The sequence below is a fragment of the Sceloporus occidentalis genome, unplaced genomic scaffold, assembly GCF_023333645.1.
Source record: "Sceloporus occidentalis isolate IW3139 unplaced genomic scaffold, rSceOcc1.0.p SCAF_33, whole genome shotgun sequence".
NCBI classification, from domain to species: Eukaryota; Metazoa; Chordata; class Lepidosauria; order Squamata; family Phrynosomatidae; genus Sceloporus; species Sceloporus occidentalis.
In genome coordinates, this window is record NW_028317013.1 from 2,701,665 (window position 1) to 2,723,962 (window position 22,298).

Here is a 22,298-nt window from a genome sequence, read left to right on the forward strand (position 1 = left end):
TAATCAGGTAAGTGACCTATAGCCAAAATAGCAGTGAACAAAACTTTCTAATTTAATCAAATCACACCATTTACTGCTACAGTTCAGTGTTTTGGCAAATAACCTCCGGTCTGGATCTCCAAATCCTAACTATGTGAATAGAGTCAGATTCTGGCAGTTCAAACCTTTGTCGTCTTAGATACATTTCTATATGGACTATATTGAGTCCAAACAATATCTCGTTACAACAGACGCTACAGAGTAAATTATATAGCATCAACAAAATTTAACTATTGCATACAGCTAAAAAGTGACAGTTTGTAAAAAGAAAAGAAAGCAGGTTAAGAAGACAGCTGTGTTTAGTTGAGCAAGTGCTTTAACGATGATCCATCTTTGTGGCTCAAAAATACTGATTGAATTGTGGCAAGTATATGGTTGTGCTGTTTTCAGAGATTAGAACCACCTTGTACCATGGCCTCCAGTGAAACCGTAGATTGTAGCCTATGCACTGTCACAGTCTATAAAAGTTAATAAAAGTGTCACAACAGTCAGCGAGACCAATAGTAAAAGTGGCAACGTGAGACGTAAGACCACCTTCAACTGTGCATCTCTCAATAATTTCTAAGATTTCTAAGCAGCATGTCTGTAAATGTGGCTTCACATCTTCTGTTGGTTTAAAAGTCACAGGGTACTTTATTAGGATCTGAAGGAGCGATGTCAGTGTCCGGATCAACACGTTTGCGCTTCCCAATTTCACAGTGAGTCTATACAGACAGGGTTGCCATAATACATCTTCTGTAGCCACAGGTGAAATTGCAAAGGTAGAGGCTACTAAATATAAAACATTTGGAAACATTAGGGAAATCCCTGTAATGATTTCATGTTTCTCCTTTATACTCCATGTTTGCGTAACTTCATGCTTTATCCATTACAGTGATACAAAATAATAATCCACTTGTTTAGAGAAAATCTATCCCGTAATTGTACTAGAAGTAAATATTTCCGTGTCTTGCAATCTGGGAACAAACAAGAAAATGCATGTTTCTCTCTGTCTCTTGATCCCAGCGAAGGTCCACGGAAGTTAAAGATCTCCTCCAGGAATTTTCAGCATTACCTAGGAAAATTTACTCCAGAAGCAGGAACCTTATGATGATTCTGCAGATACTCTAGACAACATTTCAGCTCCGACATATTTTTCGGAGTCACTATATTCTAGTTATGGTGTAACAATACACATGCTCATTTCTTCTGAAGAAACTTCATTTTGCTACCTGTAAGTAAAATAAAAGCATGCCAGAAGTTTAAACAGGAAGAGGAAACACCAAAATACTTTATAACCTGATTTTTAGAATACTAGAATATATAAAATTAGTCATGTTGATGTCATCTACTAATGAAGATTTATTGCTATTGAGGTTTAGGGACTTTTTACTCATTTATAAATGTTATATATCCATCTGACAGTGGAAATTATATTTTGTGTTAGGAATAAAAAAGAAAACATAAATTTTTTAACACTGCAATAATTTAAGTGTCTCTAATCTGCGGCTAAAGAAAAACATTTGGCATTTAAGTTTAAACGAGTACTATCAACAATTACATCATTAACATACTGAATATAAATTAGTTAAAAGAAAAAAAGAACAGAACAGAAAACAAAAGAAAGACCCCATCAAAAATTACAATTACAATTAAATAGACTACAAACTGTAATTTTGATTGAGTACTGTTTACCATTGATGGACATATCACAAATAACTATTTCTGTTTATGAATATATATATCAAAATGTGAATCTGATCATTTTTATATTGGTTTAAGGAAAGATGTTGGAAACAAAAAGAATCATAAATGATTGAATTGAACTTACTCAGGCCTTTTAAAAATTTATTGACACTGCTAGGCTCTGTCTCAGGAAGGGTCTTTAAATATTCAATGGCTCGCACCTCAAAAACACCTGTTAAATTCAAAGGAAAACAGCATTTAAAAAGAGAATTTTTTAATGGAAATAAGTATTATACAAAAATGACATATCAAAGTATACACATAAAAAAATGTCTGTGTAGTTGAATGTGGGATTATTAACTCATACTTACTATTGTTTTAATTCATTATGCAGGGCCAGTTTTGGTGAGTTGAGACAAACTCTCGTGTAAACTACAACTTTAGTTAATAAACCCCAATGAGATTAATCTGCTTGAAGCATGTAAATCACAGATGCAATCTACATTTTTTTTTTATACTTCTGACATTTTCCTTAAGTGAAGTTTAAGCGTATGAATTATGCAGAGGTCAAAATAGATCGATAGTACGAGTAATTTTTAATGCTTGTGTGTGTACAACATAAAGAACTGATCCTTTATAGTAGTTTGGTTTTCAAACTCCACATGCAATTCTCTCTACCTTTAACTCCGCTCTTCCGCAGCTCCCGATCCTGAGTGAATCCAGCAAACATCTGCGTTTCCATAAAAAGATCAAGAAACTGACGTATGCTCCGGGAAGTGTGTGATTTTCGGAAGGGATCTCTCTGGAAGACCCTTTCGCCCTTTTCATTCACATACATGTGTAAGGAGTAGTGTCCCATAATCTCCACAGAGAACCACACAAAGGCTTCTGTTACCAGAGAGTTCAAGGTCACATCTTCTGTGGGAACAAAGAGTGGTCAAAAAATTGGGTTATTTCTTTAGGCTATTATGCATTTATGTACTGTTCATATAGTACACATATAGGTTGTAATCTCATATTACAACACAGAAGTAGAATTTTCTGGGCATTTGACTAGAGCATCGTTACAAGGGAGCTCATTCTTGCCAACCCTTCAACTTCATTTTACCCAAGCTACACTTATTTTTATTTTATTTCATGAAACGGAGCGTGGAATCACATGGGATATAAATACCACCCTGTTAAAATGTATAGGTCCTACTTACCTTCAGTGAAATGCTGTTCATGATATATGATGTCATTTCTCTGCTCCAAGATCTGGACTAATGCAGCTTGAAGCTTGTGAGGTAATATGTCATCTTCATCTGATAGCTGTGGATGGGATGTTATCAGTTAGCAGTTTTCTTAATGAAAACTTTAGAAATACCAGTCCTAGCTCTACAAAAGTAGACATAGATAAACTGATGCCATACAATCTGAGGAAGCTTCTTAAAAGTTTTATGTGATGAAAGAAATAGTAACTAAGTAGACCTGCTTCGCATACTAGAGTATTTTGTGGAACAGAACCCTTGAACTTGAATTGCAGATGAATATGTGTAATATATATTTTATTTTTTAGTTGTTACACGTGAACCTGGTGCCAAGAAAACAATGCTCATATGGGATGGTCATGCCCGGAGGAACACAGAATACGTGCTCTGTGCGCTATACATAAGGGTGGATTAAACTGGAATGGTGAGAAATTGTTACGGTCAACACCCAAATTCTGGCAGAATGCTCTGGGTACCAAATAGAGCTGTCAAATGGGAGTTAAATCTTTAGCCAATATACAAAGGCCTGGGATATAATTACAGGGTAGGAACATATATCCTGCAAAGCCAAACCAGAAACAACTGACCTATTTCTCCATAATGACCAGACTTGATACACCTACTGAGTCTAGCACACCCATATTACTCTGTATATCATGGGAACAGAAAACAGTTGAGGATGTCCTCCTCAGTAGTTAGCTTCATTGTTTATTTGGGTTATCTGATTTAGACACAAGCCGCAAAAGGTCTCATGTCAGACACCGTGCTCTGTGTTCCAACACTGTGCCTGCTTCTGAATGAAACCTTCTAAGATTTCCTGGTGTTTCAGCTGCCAAGACGGCCACTGCCCTATCTGCTTAAATGACCAAAATATCTGACATATTACTAGTGATATTAAGTCCTTTAGCCCATTTATAAATATTCTACATTAATACGGAAATGATCTGTATTAATTTAACTTTTCTGGAAGCAGGTAGTTTAATGCATTTTTAATTGTAATGATATCAGGAGATGAGAAGAAAAGCGACTCACCTGTTGAAGAAATTTGTTTGCACAGAGATCAACTATTAGTACCTGGAGGAGGAAGATCAATTTGGGACACATTAACAGATTGCCACATTCTCTGTTAAATGTTAATTAAATTAAACGTTTATTAAATGAAATGTTAAACATTAAATTAAAACATCTATTATAATTGTGAATTTCACTCATTAGCTATAATCTCATTATAGCCAATTTACAAAAATGTATTACAGAAGGAATCTTTTAGTGGACCTTTGTATAGCAAAATGTGTTACTAACTGCAAATAAAATATAAACATATACAGTAATACATATATATATAAAAACAAAATTATATTTAGCCAAAGTTGTCACACACTGGGCTGCTGACTGGGCTATGTGTGCAGATTAACATGCCCACAGGTCCTCAAGACCTATATCCTAGCCTATATCCCTATGTCCTATTTTATTTTAAATTAAAGTGATGCTGTGTTATTTATTGATGAAAGTTACACTTTAAACAAGATTCTTTTACAAGCCAAATTTAGCAGCAAAAAGTGTACATATTTAAAATGTGTTTATCTTTTCTGGTGTATCCTAAGGCATACAATAATTCCCAGTAGCCTGGAGTTCTGGTAGAAGTCCTCTTATCAGGAATCTTACATGGCTGATGGTGACAAGAGTTACACTTTGGTAACTGTCCTAAATAAGAATGTCACAAGGGCACTCACCTCTTCGATGGGAAGGTCGCTTAGCAGAGGTAATGAGCAGGAGAGTATGCCAATAAGGAAAGGAGTGGGCGAGCAGACAATATCAATCATGGAAGCTGGCAGGACAGGAATGTAGGTGTGTTGCCAAGTAAATGGGTAGAGCAGGGCCACCACTGCATGTGCACACTTTGATAAGGTGCTAGAATGAGAGAGAAAGAACAAGATTATGTTTCCGTTCATTACATCTCACAGATTGAGCCATTTTGTACTTTCTGCAAATTTTCTGCATGCGGGAGGATCGGGATTCCTCATGATCACTGGTTTCTTGCCCCTGACCTCACCTGAGATTATCAGCTACAAAGATAACTCGTCTCTCAAGAAGCAGTGAGGCAAACACCTTGATAAGATGAGACACACTTAGGCAGTTAAACAAACAGTCAAAATCCACATGCTCGAGACGCGAGTCCATGGGCCTGCAAAGCTCTATGACCTGAAAAGAAAAAAATGTGTCAGAATACAGGATTAATTAGAAATACACAAAAATATTATAGTCTATGATCCGAACCTTATGTTTTACATCTGAACTATCTACTTGAAATCTACCCATCGTTGTTTCATTCACGTACATGTAATAATTACATGAATGTAATTACATATTACAAAAATACTATAAAATTGCAGCTTAAATACCTCATTTCCTGAACCCGGCAGGAAACTTTTCACAGTTATTGTACGTCCGGGAGCCGGAAAGGGAGCCTCCATGACACTGCGCATGAAAGGAGACACCAGAGCTGGCGACATCTCTCGTCTTTTTTCTACTTCATCCAATATCTTGAAACAAAAATAAAAATAAAAAATACTATTCAATTAAAACAATTCCCATATTATTTTTAAAGAAACAAAACAGCAATGTCTTAGTAAAAGCTGCAGAAGTAGTATCTGTGGTATAGTTATGGTAACTGGAATAAGCTTACCTTAGAAAAGAGGTTGAAACAGCCTAATCGGCTAACCATGCAATAGACCTCAGGCAGCCGCTTCCCTTTGCCCTGTGGCTACAATGAAAAAAAATAACAATTATTACATTGAAGTAACAGCAAACTGTAAGGGTTATATTAACTAGAAGCATCAGGAACTTGGATCAATAACTTCTCATGTTTACCCTAAACACCCTTTCTTGCCAAAAAAGCAATGATTTTGCAGTATCAACAGTCACAACATTTCATTCGGTGCTTATACCTTATACGATTATGCATGAAGAAAGATATTTATTTACAAAAGCGGATACACAGGCAAATAGTACACACATAATCACTTTTGGCATATATAATAATTCTATTTTGTGCCTGTTTTTTTATCTCTATATTTGAGATGTTATGCATTCATTAAGTAAAATTACTGTTTGTAACCAAAGCTATAAAAAATAAATGTGTGCTCACCAAAAGCTTTTTACAATAGCCAAACCATCTGCTTCCATCTTCTCCAGTGAGGACAAAAGAAAATGTTTCACTGAAAGAAAAGAATGTTTAAACAGTTTTAATAGATTCCTATTAATTTGACTGTAAGCTCTACGAGACAGGGACTTATTTCCTAATGTAGTCTTACCTACTGTTCTCCTGTATGACTTCTGCACATACCCTACAATGTCATTTATTGTGCATCTACTTTATTATCATATAAAGCACAGTGTACATCTGTTAATGCTAAATATCTACATACAAAATGGCTTATTATATTGACAATTATAAAAAAAACTAAGACAAATGGGGGGGGCTGATTTGTATATTGAACGTTACAAGAAACATCTCGCATGTCACAACCTGTTCAGTATTTACCTTTTCAAATCTGAGGTGGGAGCCCAGTCTTTGGAATCAGGGAAACAAAATTGTGGGATGACTTTAAGTCTTTCCTCTGTGTCTTTGGATTGCCTAAGTGGCTGATCATTCTGTTATAACATATAAGTGAAAATAAATAAAAATGATGCATTCCACTGAAGAAACATACATCACTTATTAGAACACAACCCCAAAAATGTGTACCTATATTTACATTAGGTAGAAAAAATGCCAATTAACATTAACAATTTTCTACAGAATTCAATAATAATAATAAATGCAGATTGAGCTATAAGAGAACTGGACATTACATTAACAAACGTAGGAGAAACATGGTACACGGGAAGCCTCAGCTTCTTTAGATTGAAGAGATAAGGTTTTGGTTACATAGAACTTTGATGGAATGTTACCTTATTGGGATATTGTTGGGTTATATATGGAATGTAACCATCTCCTGATGGCTTTTTCTGTAAAGAGACTACCACAAAGAGCTCAAACAGCTGCTGTTCCTGGAACTCAATGAGGTCCCTCTCCAGGGTCTGATAATGAGGGTTCCTTTTTAATGAGCTCTGCACGTGAGTCAAACGCTTGTGTCCTACAGGAGCACAAAATGGAACTTATTAGGTTTACAGTATAAACTAATGTATTACTTAATAAACTCATAAGCACCATGGATACATTGTTATTATTATTATTCTTTAAGCATCACATACAGTACTGTGTAAAGTAATGTTATTTACGATTGGAGAAAAGCATGTTTTATTTATCTAGAGACATCATATTTTGGATGACCGCTCAAAATCCACACCGAGCCGACTGTTTATGGCAATTGTAATAAAGCCATGCTTGTTCAATGAAATCCTTTCCTCCATAGACTGTCATTTGATGTGGGTGATTAACACTAAATATTCTTATTGTTTACCACAAGGCAGTAAAATAAGGATTTACGGGGTAGTAGATTAAGATAACAGAGCTAGAAAACATTAATAATATACAGTAACCCCTTAATGACAAAGCCCATAAATGTACAGGCTCAAAATGCATTGTTTTCAATGGGTTTAGGGACCACCCATTGTCCTTAAGGGGGTAAATTATAAAAAAATTGGTGTTTTAAAACAGGCAACACAATATGTTAAACATCTCTACAATTCACAAAAGACTCTTGTAAATGTGAACTACAGGTAGGTATACTCTGAAGAACAAATTCAAGTTTCCTCCTTGGATTCATCTGGACCACAGCATACATAATTCAATGATGTCTCCTGCTAGCTTTAGATCTACTGCTTGCATCGCTGACTTTGATCAGGAGGCTTAGAACCCAAAGATGTTAAAGAAATTCTGGTGCCATGCTCTCCTTGTAATTTAAGGATTGAGAAACATTTGTTGTTATAGGCGTCATAGGATTAGGAAGGACCCACCCAACCTTCAGGTGAGCACATGTTAATATTCTACATCTATGATAACTCAGCAGGCCCTCCCAGAAAAACCAGGTTTCCCAGATTTCATAACCTATTGTCTTGATATCACTTGAACTTAAAGATGAAAAAAATAAGATCCTCAGTTGACTACTACCAGTCATGGTGGGAAGGTTTGGGCAGAGGCGTCTCATTAGTTAGCATGGGTTGTATAAAAGGCGATCATACATCTCCATGTGATCACTGGAAATTCACTTTACTTTCTGGTGCATCACATAATGGGAAGTACATGTTGTAATATATCACAATATAGTTGAAATTGTTTGCTTACTTCTCTGGCGATCTTCTGTTTCACTTTCAGATTCACTAGCTTCTCCTAAATAATAATAATTAAAAAAAAAACATGAGGGTGAATGTTGCCTTGAGTATTATATTACAATATTAATATTGGAGTAACATATATACAAATAGGTATAATGCACTATTTTGATTATAGATAGAGAAAGTAGGAGAACCTATTCTTAACATGATTTTTGCAAGACCCATTAACCTTTTTTTATCCCAAATTCAGGGTAGCATCTGCAATGAACTGACACTTTTTTCTAACACTATGTAAATATATAATTTGCTGAAATTGGAGACATTTATACTATATACCCTACAACCGACAGCCTGATTAGCTGGTTTTCTAACCAAGAGATCATCACTGCTAACCTAAACTACATGTACCTTTTGAGGAAGGCGTGAATTGACCCACATAGGTCTGAACTTTAACCCTCTTCTTCCCTCGTTTAGCCTCAAAGATGTCCTGTATTTTCATCACCAACTGCAAAGAAAACATAATGGTCTTAGAAACTAAAATTAATAAAACACAGTATATTGCATACACAGCTTTGTTATTTAAAAACTTTATAATCTGCAAGTATGTAGTGGTAAGGGCAGGGTGTCAAGCTCTTCTTGAGCATTCATGAAAATAAAACATAGTGTAAAATATATTAGATGCATACGGTAACAGGACATTCTAGATGACATTTTAGTTGTTTTAATAAGTCAGGTATCTGTTGCTGTTATTTTTTTTATTTTCTATTACCCAGTATCAAATCTTTTTTTGAATTTAAGAAAACACATATATATATACACACACATGTAAGCAACAAAATACTAACTCGCTCCCAGCAGAGGTCACAAGAGAGCCCTTTTCCATACTGGAAATATATGTAGTGCATAAACAGAGATGCATGACTAATACGAGCTCTGGAGGAAGGAAGACCTTTTTTGGTTTGCTTGTTTGATATAATTACATCCTGTTACCTTGCTTTTGTAGGTGGTTTCATCAGTATGAACCAAAAACACACGATGGGTTTCCCTCCCCAAATAATTAAAATGAGGTTACCCCAAAGCATTCCGATGATCTATGGCTAGTGATAGGAAAATATGAATCATGTTTGTATTTAGAATTTTGTATGAAATGCTGTTCCACATTTCATATAGATAAAGCTTAGCTTAAAGATAAACCTAACCCTCTCAAATTGTTATGTTACATACTACTTGTTCTGTCCTGTCCATTGTACAGCGCTATGGAATTTGATGGCGCTATATAAAACAATAAATAATAATAATAATTTAAAACATCAACAGTTCTTTAGTTAGCACTTAGCAATGCTGGTTGTTTACAGTACAAGCTAAAACACCTCTATAGTCTATCCTCCTATCCACTGTTCCAAAAGCTCATGGTGCGTTCTTTGTACACACAAAAATGTTCAATAATTTACTGAACTGATATTTGAAACCTGGACTATAGTTAAGGCCTGATTACAAACTCACTAGCCTTTGAGTGGAAGTTCTAAGTTTTTAAATTTAACGGGTTTGAAAGATTTAACATATACAGCTTCATTTGGACTGGAGGCCAGAAAGCACACCTATTTTCTCTGAAAAGAAGGAGAAGGTAGGAGCGGTGACCTCTCTAAAACATTGGCATACCCTAGGGAACTTCTTTCTCTTCTTAGCTGTATCTCCTCCACTTCTGAAAATCTTCCATTCCATCAGTGTGACTGGCAGGGTGGAATCCTTTGGTGTCTTCTTGTGAAGGTATAATTTTGTGCTTTTGAGTTCCAGTGTTTGCCTTTTCAAAAAGTTTGGTTTAGATGGGATCTAAAAGAAACACATAAGAAAGTTACATTTGACGCCTGATACATGCATACATTTGATAAACATACGTATATGAATATTTTATTACTGTATATACAGGGCATGTATCACTATTTACCTTTGGGGCTTTGATAGTACATCTTGGAGGTGGCAACTTCCATATAGATGGTGCCCTCCACAAAGGTAGGGGGGAGATTTTGATGTCTTCATAAGGGTGTTCTTTGACTGGATCTGGGAATAAAACAGGATATTTTGATACCAGATGTAGTAAAAGACAAAAAGGCATATGATACGGACTTTCGGGAAGCCAGATACGTTTTTGTGTTAAAAGGAGCAGGGGATGGCCTATGACAAAACCTTATTATCTTAATACAATTCTGTAGAACACTGTGGTTCTCTGGAGTGTTTGTTCTTTGGGATGTTAAATTACCCCGCCACATTCTGCACATTATCCATCTTTCTTCCACTCCCAATCTAGGTAAACTCTGGATCACTGACCCACAAATATTTCCCTGGAGAAGGATGGGCCATTTTTTTCAGCTTTTGTATTTAAAATTAACATTCACGTCCTCGAAAGAAGGAAAAATAAGAAGTAGGATGCACAAGCGGATTCTATAATATAGAGGATTTTAGTTAACAACTTACACATAATATCCTCGTAGATGTTTTCCTCAGACACAGTATGGTACACAGCAGGCCTTGAATGGTCTGTAGATTCCTCAGAGATCTGAGGGTGGTTTGAATTTTGTAGGAAACGCCTGTAAGTCTGGACGTCTTCAAATTCAAAGGATTTCCTAGAGAGGAAAGATTATTTTTAGTAATTCAACCTATAATCCATGCAATGTAAACACGAGTACAATCCCAAATAAGTATAATGTACTTTGTGAGTTTTTTTAAAGCCTGAAAGGACCTATCAATCATACCAACTCTACTCTTTTAGACACAGAAAGATATCCCTTTTCGTCCATATGGAACTTTGTATTACATCGGAAAAAAATGGGTTTAATTTTTAAGAAATGAAGGCTTCTCATTATTCCATTCGTGCTCTTTGAGCTAATCTTTTGGTTACTATGGTGATAAGACTACTATTTAAACTTTGCCACAAATTTCATTTTTCTAATTAGACAAATGAAGCAGCAGTAAAAGGATAATGGGATATTTTAGAATAGAGAGCTAAAACATGCCTACTAAGAACTATTTTTAAACTACTTACATACAATATATTTATAGGTATTTCTGCATTTCACAGCATTGTTATTCAGAAAACACATTCTATTTGTAAAGTTGGTTTGCTGACCTTTTTGATCTCGGTCTTAATTTCCTGTTTCCAGGCTTTTTAGGCTCAGAAGGAGGAGCCGAAGGATCAGAAGATTCTGTATCACTCTCGTCTATGGACCGTCTCCTTCGATGATGGTGATTGTCCTTGCGCTCATCGTGGCGATGCTCTGTGGAATAGCGAAATGTCCTTCGGGGTTTAGGGACTGGGTTTATAGATGGAGCATCGTTTAAATGACCGGAATCACAATAAATATTTTCCATGCTCTTCATAACAGTGATCTGATTTGCAAGGCCTCTCAAATTAAGTTCCTTCTCTTTTGAAATGTTTTTCCCCCTTTTCCTTTTAAATTCCATTACCATTGCTGTTAAATCTTCTTCTGAAATATAGTTGCTTTTCTTAAACATCCCTGCAGAAGTGTAAAAGTTTCCAGGAGGAAGGTCCATCTCTGCGTCTGAAAACTGTTGGTCATAAATAGAAGGGCTGTCTGCCTCTTCATTGACCAACCTGTTATTTTCACCATCGTATAGATCTCCCCTTGTTTCTTCCCTAAAATCCAAACCCAAATGTTTAGTATGATTTAATCCATGTTTCCTGTTGTCCAATCCCTCTGCAGTTGACCTTGCAAATGTATTACTGAAGGTTCTTAATGGCTTTTCGCTCAGTAGGTCTCCACATGATCCAGTGATGCTTCTCCCCTCCCACTGGGAGATCTTCTGTTTGATGTTTTTGCAGTGGCTTCTTGAGAGGGTTTGTAAAGCAGAACGGGACAAGCCACATTCTGGGCTTCCCATGGTATGCATGACAGGCATTTCCCCCTATAAAAGATCCATGGTACAGCTTTGCGACAGGGCTTTATTCATCCACCAAGTCTTGTGGTCTCTGAAACTCTTTTGGTACTGGGAACTGTCTCTTATTCAGCAAAACAAGACAATATTTCTGCTCACCACTTCACTAAAGGGTATGGATGCTGGTAGCCACACTGTCACAAAACAGAGCTGGGAATTACTTTGCTTATCACAGGCTTTCTATGAACAGGTCTAGTTTATGTGCCGATTTTTCACCCTGTTCTTTCAGCGAGTCCAGAATGTTCTTCTGTTCAGGACTTTTCCTTCCAACAGTTCACTTTGTGCTGTTTAAGTCGCTCTTGATAGTGTAGCCACAGCTGTCTTTCTGAAAAACAAATGTGTTTTGTCACAGTGAGTTCTATAGATAAGGGCTCTAACAAGAGCAACAATAACTGCAGTGTTCTTACGTGAGGGATAATACGTCAAATTTAACGGATTGTGAAGGACATAAGCAAAGAAGAAAAAAAAGAACTACAAAGCATGAAAAATAAAAGCAAAGTGGAAAGATTATTGTAAAGACTATTGTAACCAACTCTTCCTGCTTCCGCTTATTGTACCGTAAATAAACTAAGTTAAGGTTTGTATGTATACTTAGAAATAAACATTAGAGGCAATTATTTTCTTTACTGATGGCTACTGGACATATACATTGCCTCTATTGGGACATCGAGTAGGACAAAAGGTAGTTTCTGTGGATATATTTCTTAACCACGTCGCAGCCTGCAGAACTGTTTTATAAGACCACTTTGTTCTATCTGGTTAAGCCAAATAAGGTTTGTAATGAATGGGCCACAAAATTCTTTTATTATCTTAATACAATTTCATATTTCATATTTTGTTTAAAGTTAATCTTTATTTAAATTAATTAATTAAATTGCTGTTTAACCATTACTTGCCAGAGGAGCAAGCCATCTCAGGCATTATAAAAATACTGTTTCAGATTGTGCTTAATTAAAAGGTTAATAGTACTAAAGAAACAGTAGCTAACATGTATTGGAAATTATAGAATTGCCAGGCAAGCAATATTATAAAAAAAGTTGAATAGCTATATGAATTCATTGCAAATTTAATTAGAAAAGCTTAAAAAAGTAATAATTAGCAATGACAGATCATTCCTGGAATATTTTGCAAAATCACGGAAAACATACAAAAAGCCAATATATCAAACTGGTTCCTCCCTACTATGACATATGACTGTAAAAAAAGCAAAAATGTAAATCCATCAGAATTCACAGGAAACAAGTTCAAATCTCAGTACAAACGCATACTTAAATTAAATTATATGCTTTTATTTCTTTTAGCTAACCTGTTCTCAACAAATTACTGTCTGCAATACAATACTATTTTAACAAAGTTTATTGATATTTTGGAATGCGCATGAATATATATTTTGGCTTAAATAAATTTTTAGACAAATTGGTTAAGCAATATTGTAAAAAAGAGTTGGCCAAAATTATTTCACAACAATGTGAAAGACTGATAAAGTCATGCAGAAAACAATTACTTCAAGTTATTGCTGCTAAAGATGGGTCTACAAGCTATTGAATCATAAGGTGTACTTAGTTTTTCACACATGGCTTCTCCATTTAGGCTTTATTTTTGTTGAATAAATCATGACACCGTGTAATATGTCATGAATTGTTGTTCAGCTGAGGTTGTTTTATATATGATGCCATGTACTTACATTATGCAAAGGATAACATGTGTGATTGCAATCTCAGTGCATTAAGCTATTTTTAACACATTTCACAATATCTTAGAATTATGTTCTCCAACTTTTTAAAGGAATGGATTTATGTGCTTAAGGTTCATATGCCTGTGTTATTTAGCCCATTTAAAACAAAAATGTTATATGATAATAGGAACTTTCTAAGTTTATCCCAGAAATTACAAGGTTTTAAAACCAATAACCAGAGGTTGAAACTATACTCAAATTGATCAGTCTGAGTGGCTAACATCTGAGGTACATTATTATACTGGTTTAATAAGTTAATATGTGTGAAAATGTGCAGTATATGTTTTCGGGCAGTGCCACTTGTTGAAGAGGACATCTGGTTACCTTAGCAAAAACTATGATGCAAAAAATATAATAGTCCAGAAGAAGCAATATCCAATAAGTATTTAAAAAGATTCTGTTAACAGCAACACCAAGAGCCATACAAAAATAACTACCTGCGTGGCACAACTAGCACAATAATATATTCTCCACTGGCCTATACAATCAGAAAAAGATATATAGCCAAAATGAATAGACTACTACTTTTTAATTTCTATATTATATATATATACTGAGAAATCAGATATTTCATGAATGTACATAAACCACAGAGAGTAATAAATTCCCCACAAGAATAAACATGATCTAAAACTCAGTTTTGATGCCAGAGAAATAATACACAGGTGTGGCAGCAGCTGCATACAGATTATATGATTCATGACAGGGACGAGTATCTGCAAAAAAATCATCATCTTCTTACAATAAACCAACCTATTTAACAAAATAAACCATTTATTTGAATGCCTGATTCTGAAACCATGTTCAGAGATTAGATTACAGATGATTTTCAGTAATGTAACACAGAGTAGCAATAGTTGTAATTTGTATTAGAATACTGTATACGTAAAATGAACAAGTTCTTCCATTGTAACACTATACATTATGAAAGGTCAACACCAGTGAGCTTGAATTGAGAAGAGTTGGCCCTGTTTAAAGTCATTGCTCACTTTACCTTCTAAAAGGGAATCTTTTAGAAATGAATAATCTTAAAAGAGACCATACCTATAACACTCTCGAGATTCCTGGCAAAGAGCTGCTCCCCAGGACTCTGTGTCAATTTCTTAAATCTCTGGCCAACGGAACACCACATGTCTAATCCAACACCGTTTCTCCTTAATTTTTCTCTACATCCCACCTATACTATAAAAGTCAAACTAGGTCTAACCCTGTCTCCACATGTGGCTAGTCCTGTCCCCTGAATAAAGCCACAAGAAGAGGGAGAACCCTGGGTAGCTAACCCTGAGAATGACATGTCCCGTTGATTGAAGCTTATCCTTCATGGCTTAATGTAACACGGTTTTCAGCAAATTGCGCCTAGTGAAATGGATTGTTTTTTCCCAAGTATCAGGTAATATGCGACCCTGATTGACTTGTATTGAGATACAAGAGACTTTGTGATGCCCATATGCAGTTCAACAAGATTATCTCACCTCAACACCCACAGCAGAACCACTTATTGACCTCAACTGGAACATGTTCTGACATCAGAATTTTATTTCTTCTTAACACAGCATTTGTTTTCAAAAAGGTCAGTACGATAAATAGGATGTCTAATTGTGTGTCAAATGACCCTCAAACATGCTTCGCCACATAATCACAAAACATTCACTGTTTCCACTGGATACAGGCTGAGTAATGACATTCCAAAAAAAGCTCACAGTTGTACAGTCTACTCTACTGGGAATTTTATCACATTTCATTAAAAGTTTCAGTAAACTTTCTCTGATAGAAGTTATTTTTCAATTTTCAAAAAAAAAAAAAAAGAAGATGTATTTACTGAAACTGTTCGACGGATGTCAAGGTTTCTTTTAGTCAGTCAGCTGTGACTGGAAGCTGCTAAAAGGATCCTTTCTCATAAGGATAACTTGTTTTGGCTCACAAACGGTACAGATAATTTAGTTAAGATCCAACATGGCTAACAATCCAGTAAAGAAGGAAGATGTAAAAGTGTAGCCTAGTACACTCAATGGCCACTTTATTAGGTACACCTGTTCAATTGCTTGGTAACACAAACACCTAATCAGCCAATCACATGGCAGCAACTCAATGCATTTAGGCATGTAGACATGGTAAAGAGAACTTGCTGGAGTTCAAGCCATCAGAATGGGAAAGAAAGGGGATTAAAGTGACTTTGAACACGGCATGGTTGTTGGTGACAGATGGGCTGGTCTGAGTATTTCAGAAACTGCTGATCTACTGGGATTTTCACGCACAACCATCTCTAGGGTTTACAGAGAATGGTCAGAAAAAGACAAAATATACATTGAGCGGCAATTGTGTGGATGAAAATGCCTTGTTGATGTCAGAGGAGAATGGGCAGACTGGTTCGAGATGACAGGAAGGCAACAGTAACTCAAATAACCACTCGTTACAACCAAGGTATGCAGAACACAATCTCTGAATGCACAACACGTCAAACCTTGAAGCAGATGGGCTACAGCAGCAGAAGACCACACCCGGTACCACTCCTGTCAGCTAAGAACAGGAAACTCAGGCTACAGTTCACACAGGCTCACCAGAAATGGACAATGGAAGACTGGAGGAACAGCCTACCTAAGTATTGTTGCTGACCATTTCCATCCCCCATCCCTTTATGACCACAGTGTACCCATCTTCTGATGGCTACTTCCAACAGGACAATGCACAATGTCACAAAGCTCACATCATCTCAAACTGGTTTCTTGAACATGACAATGAGTTTACTGTATTCCAATGGCCTCCACAGTCACCAGATCTCAATCCAATAGAGCACCTTTGGGATGTGGTGGAACAGGAGGTTCTCATCATGGATGTGCAGTCGACAAATCTGCGGCAACTGTGTGATGCCATCATGTCCATATGGACCATAATCTCTGAGGAATGTTTCCAGCACCTTGTAGAAAGTATGCCAGGAAGAATGAAGACAGTTCTCAAGGCAAAAGGGGGTCCAACCTGTTACAAGCAAGGTGTACCTAATAAAGTGGCCAGTGAGTGTATATCCAGCAGAAGGCCACATGCCTTTGATTCTTGTGCTGTTGACTTTGCCAGTACTGTTTTGATCCTATCTCACAGTGACGCTTAACTTATGTCATCAGTGATTTAAATGTGTACTGGATTTTCAGTGGACATTTTTTCTCAAGAGGTTACATAGAATCTGTTAGAAAAAAATTGGTACACACAAGATATAATATGGAATAATTATTTAGCTAAAAGTATGATATTAAATTACGTATGGGTTAAATTATCCTAATAACAGTCATCAAGCCAAAAGGTTTCAGAACTCTAGGAAAATATAGTATATCAGGTAAATGTACCAATGCATAGTTTTAATATTTTCAATGTGAGATTGTTAGGGGTGTTGCTGGTGCTACATTTCAAATCTAGTTTCATGAGTTTAGCGTAAGTGTTCCCAGAATCCCCTGCTATAGCAGAACCTGTATGTAGTCATTTTATTTTTTGGACATGATCTTTGATTCCTCTTTTCTCACACTGCAAATTTCTCCCAAAGAAATCAAGTAAGAGTAAGTTCAAAAGTAAAATGTGGGTGTTAAAACAAAGCAATGGTTCATTACCACTAAAGAGGGTGCCAGTAGACAGTATCATTGTTTCAAGGATCTTCTGATCCATCTAAAGTTCCTTGATCTCTGAGCTTCAGTTATTAAAGCTTTAGCTGGCTGTTGATGATAGTAATACTGCTTAATTAAGACAGATTAATTAATTCAATATGCAGAAACTAACTTCCATTCAATTTAAAAGAGCAATCATTAACACCAGAGAGCTATCCAACTATGTTACAGACTAAATAATTACGTGGGAACATGGAAAGGTTTTGGGCACTCAACAGTACCAAGAATAATGTTACAGATAATGCATTAACTTGGAAGTTAAATCAGGTTTTTTAAAATAGTTAGATCAGTTTTTATATGTGCCTCAATGAGACATTTGGTAACCTTATGCAATAATATATTTGACCGGTATACCAAATAAGTAATATAGGTGTTTAAGAAAATGCTTTAGCTATTACACAATGTTTCCGATGATCAGTCAGGTCACCGTTTTCTTTTCAAAACACATTAAGTCACAAAGACAATGGGTTTAGATCCCTTGGGGCAGTTCAATAGTGAATTTCCTGGCAATCGTTAATACCTGTTGTCTTTAAGTCTTACCTATGTGAGAAGTTGCCATTTGTTGGTGATGACACGCAGACAATCCTGTCAATGCACTAGCCATATTATCATTCTGGAAATACACCACACTTTACATTTCAATGATAAAAGCTCATTTTGCCCTCAATAGTGACACTTCGCTGTAACAATTACCATCTAAATGGCTCTGATGTTGTGTTACTAGTTTATAGCCCGTGTGATGATTCTGTTCCTAGATCTTGAATGGAATGTCCCACAGAAAAATATATTTTATAAATAGATTTCCCAGGTATGGATATGGCTCCCATGTAAGATGACCGTATCAGCCATGTGAATTAAATGAAAAAGGCTTACAAAGAACTTTAATGGGTGCTGTTCAATTTAGCAAGACATTAATTGCAATCTCTGAAGGCAGAGTAAGCAAAATAGACCTTAGCAGGTCTGTCATTTTACTCTCTCTCTTGAAGTTTTAATTACATTGAAACACATAAGTCTTTCAGAAGTTTTTACAGTTTCTACAGCATTAGTAGCTGCTTTTGTGACAAATTCTAGAGGTGCAAATTATGAATGAGACATTTTACACGCTTAAATAATTATTTCTTGGAAGGGGTTGAGCATTCAGCATTACAAGGAATGATGTACTAAGTTATAGAGATGTTAAATTCAGAAGAGCAGGTAGAACAGCACCTTTAAGAGTTAATCTTAAGTGTTGGGAACAACACAACAATATAATAATTTAAGTTGACATCATATTCCAAACAGACTAAAACATACAGACTAAAACATTCAGACTCAGCAAAAACCACAATGGCGCAGCAATTTCCAACCGTCCTTCCTGACTCCAAATGTCACTGGATCAACAAGATATAACCAATCATGTTCTTATAACCCATTATATGTCTGCATATTCTTCTTTGCTACAATACCATCCTGTCCCTATTTAAAGGAATCTATTGAATTTGAAAGCACGACCACCAAAAGAAAAAAATATATTTAAAAACATCAGACTTGAAGTTAATAGCAACAATTATTTTTTTAATATGCAACATAAGCCAAAATATACAATTAAAAGAAAATTCAATTGGCGTGATTCTGAATTGTACAATAGTTTATGTAAAAGTGTATTACTAATCTGATTACTAACGTGTCACTCTTACTAATTCATATATGGAACGCCAGTGATAACTGGGTAAGTCAAGATATATAATTTCTCCCGTGGGATGTTCAGTCTACTAATTAAGTAACTGTGAGTTTTCTTTAGCAATGAATCAATCAGTAATCACCTTATCACTACTTTGTCTTCTGTGTTGATTTGGAAGTTTATGCCTTCACACCCACACGTAATTATAGGTCAGGCCTCACCCTGAATCTCTTTTAAAAATGCTCCAAAGCACCCATTATGGGCTTGAGCATGCAAAAACACAATACATTCTGAAACAAAAAAATAATAGTGCCAAGTCATATGGAATATAAGAGTATGTCAACTTTTGTAATTTATAATAATCTTTTGAATACCCCATTATCTCACAGTAGTTAGAGTTTGGCTATGTCTGTGTTAAGGCATACACGAACAAGATAAGCTAAATTATAAAGCTGTGATAAGCCTCCAAGTGGAACAAATGGAGTTTTATGAGACATTATATGTGGCTAAAATTCTGTCCTTTAGTACCCAGGCTAAACTTCCAAGATCAGTTAGACTGCCTCAAGTGTTTCTGGCCTGTTGAAGGGTCAGATTCATAAATATAGCAGCAAACCCATACACTGTGTTCCTATTGGCACGGGAAAGTGCTCTCCTTAATATAACGTTTGAACATCTACAAAGATATCCTAAAAGATGGGGTATATTTGGTTAGTAATGCGAAAATTGTCACATGGGCCATTTTTTGACAGGAAGCAAGAGTTGTTGCCCGGCACAGTGCTGCTATGTGAGGTGTAAATGATCCATTTACTTCATTACACAACCCATCCCTGTCAGGGGGATCATTTATCCCACATACTGAACAGTAACAATTTAAATGTGCTGTCTGTTCCACTTAGACAAACAAATGTATTTCAATTAAATAAACTTTAGTAGATCTGTAATTTTATTCTGAAATTTTCAATAACGGTATTAACACTTTTTCAATAGATAATGCAATAGATTTGTAGCGAAAAATTGTTCAGTATCATAAGTCAGTCCCAAGGAGGCATATAAAAATATATCTGTGGTTAAAAAGGTATACTTATCTTCAACATTAGGCTTCCTGTGCTAAATGCAGAAGCCTGCGGCACACAAGGGTTAATTACAATTGTTAGCTTTCCTGCACTATCCCCAGGCTGTGATCAGTCATTGTGCGACTAGGGTCCAGAAAAGTTTTACAGCCCATCCAGCAAAAAGACACGACCAGGGGAACTAACAAAATGATTTCTTATCACTCAAAGATTTCCTTCCAGTCTGGAAAGATGTCAGGAGAAGAGTTTAAAATATATTCCAAATCCTAATATGCAAAGATGAATGCAAAACTAAAAATATTATATGTCCTAGTGTGCAAAATGCATGTAAGAAAGTCAATTCATGTTTCATTTAAAGGCACCTCGGAAGTCCACTACTACATTATCACATCACATTACATTTTAGTCATAGCGTACCAATAGATTTTGTAGCTCTAGTTCAAAAGTTACAGTGAAAATCGCAGACATTCAAATTATCAGTGTAATAGGATACATTATGAATGGTCAACCCAAGGAGACCCACTGTTAAATCTCAACTAAAAAACTCAAAATTCGAACCATGTATACAACAGGTTTGAGGAGTAAAGATGGCTTACCTGAAAAGACAATGGGATTATTTTGATCTAAGACACAGTTTGATCATGTGAGATGCTTGAAGCCCAGATGCCTATAACTTGATTGTTTGCCTTTCACTACAACAATCTGTGTTACAGTTCTAGAAAGGGGCAGTCTTTGCATCCCACAAATGTGGTCACAACAAAGGATTCCTTGGACCCTGAAACTCATAGGTGATATCTGCCCTAAGGCTGGTGGCGGTTGGCTATGAGACAGGGCATCTCAGTAATAACGAAACCAAGGATTGAGTTTAAAGCTTAAACAGATCTAAGGATGCAAAATCAGAGAGGTTTATTTTGCAGAACAAAAGGTAGACTAGACACGATAATGGTATCCACTTAGTACTTTGCCATTCATAACCTTTCTTTATCTATAGACCAGCAGCACTTTGAACTATACATGGCAGTCCCACCACCCCCAAAATTTGTTTTGTAACCACAGGCTTCCTCTGCTTCTCATTTTTGGCTAAGGTACAAATAACTAAAACAGTGAGAATGTTTATATAACAATGTTCAAAAGGTAGACCTCTAGCCATATCTGGTATTCTCTTGCCAGGTAACCCCCCCCCCTCCTTTTGGCTACCCTTGGTGTGTGAAAAGGATGCTTCACAAAAGTAAAGTATTTAAAGGGGAAGCTCCATTGGTTTTGGTTTTTACAACCAGCACATACTGTATAAGTACTACATACACAGAACTATAGCTCCTTTAGATTATAACATAGTGAGCAGAGTTTCCAACACCTTGTATCGTCTGTGTATAGAACCCTTCGCATCTCGACTCTACAGATGTGGAATTGTTAAGCTCTCTGTAAACAAAAAGTTACTATTTTTTACATTTAGATAATGAGCTCTCATGTGTTCCCTGTATAGGTTGTCTGTATCCCTTTATGAGGATCGAACACAACCACAGCATTCTTGCACACGAATTAGCTTTATATGCTAAAAATCACACAGAAACAAACAACAGATAACGGAAAAACATATTTAAAAAAAAAATAATAATCTCCTGGGTCCCTGTGAAATCATGCTAGTCTTTACTAAATGTGTCCAATATTGTGTTCAGTAAGCTATGGATACCAGTGTGAATTATCAGTCAAATATGCCAAGCGAAATTAACGACCCGTGCAATTAATATTCAGAATTTTTTTGAAATGCTGAAATTTATATGAATTTAAAAACCAAACATTTTTGAAAGTTACCATGTCACTTAAAGGGATTCATGAAGAGCAATTCTGAGCACAGTGTGAATGTGGTGTAATCACCATAGCTCCAAAAAGAACTGATTGTGCCAGATTGCTCTTTATTCTAATTGACCAAAGTAGTCTCTCTCCACTAAACCCTTTAAGTCTGCTTTAAGTTGGTTTGTCTTCCTTGCAAAGGAATGGAAT

General features: G+C 36.0%; 1 protein-coding gene across 1 annotated transcript; it reads right to left on the reverse strand.

Annotated features, from left to right (window-relative positions):
* Positions 1-1,218: 1,218 nt before the first annotated feature.
* Positions 1,219-12,140, reverse strand: LOC149298334 (DENN domain-containing protein 2C-like). Its single transcript, XM_089487469.1, has 18 exons — positions 11,359-12,140; positions 10,707-10,855; positions 10,176-10,292; positions 9,894-10,066; positions 8,643-8,739; positions 8,245-8,289; positions 6,909-7,093; positions 6,499-6,608; positions 6,103-6,172; positions 5,641-5,718; positions 5,357-5,497; positions 5,008-5,156; positions 4,688-4,865; positions 3,987-4,028; positions 2,910-3,015; positions 2,383-2,622; positions 1,850-1,936; positions 1,219-1,250 (listed from the first exon to the last, which is right to left on the reverse strand). Exons 1-18 carry the CDS (start codon positions 12,138-12,140, stop codon positions 1,219-1,221), a joined length of 2,781 nt encoding a protein of 926 aa, XP_089343595.1.
* Between the last annotated feature and the right edge of the window lie 10,158 nt (positions 12,141-22,298).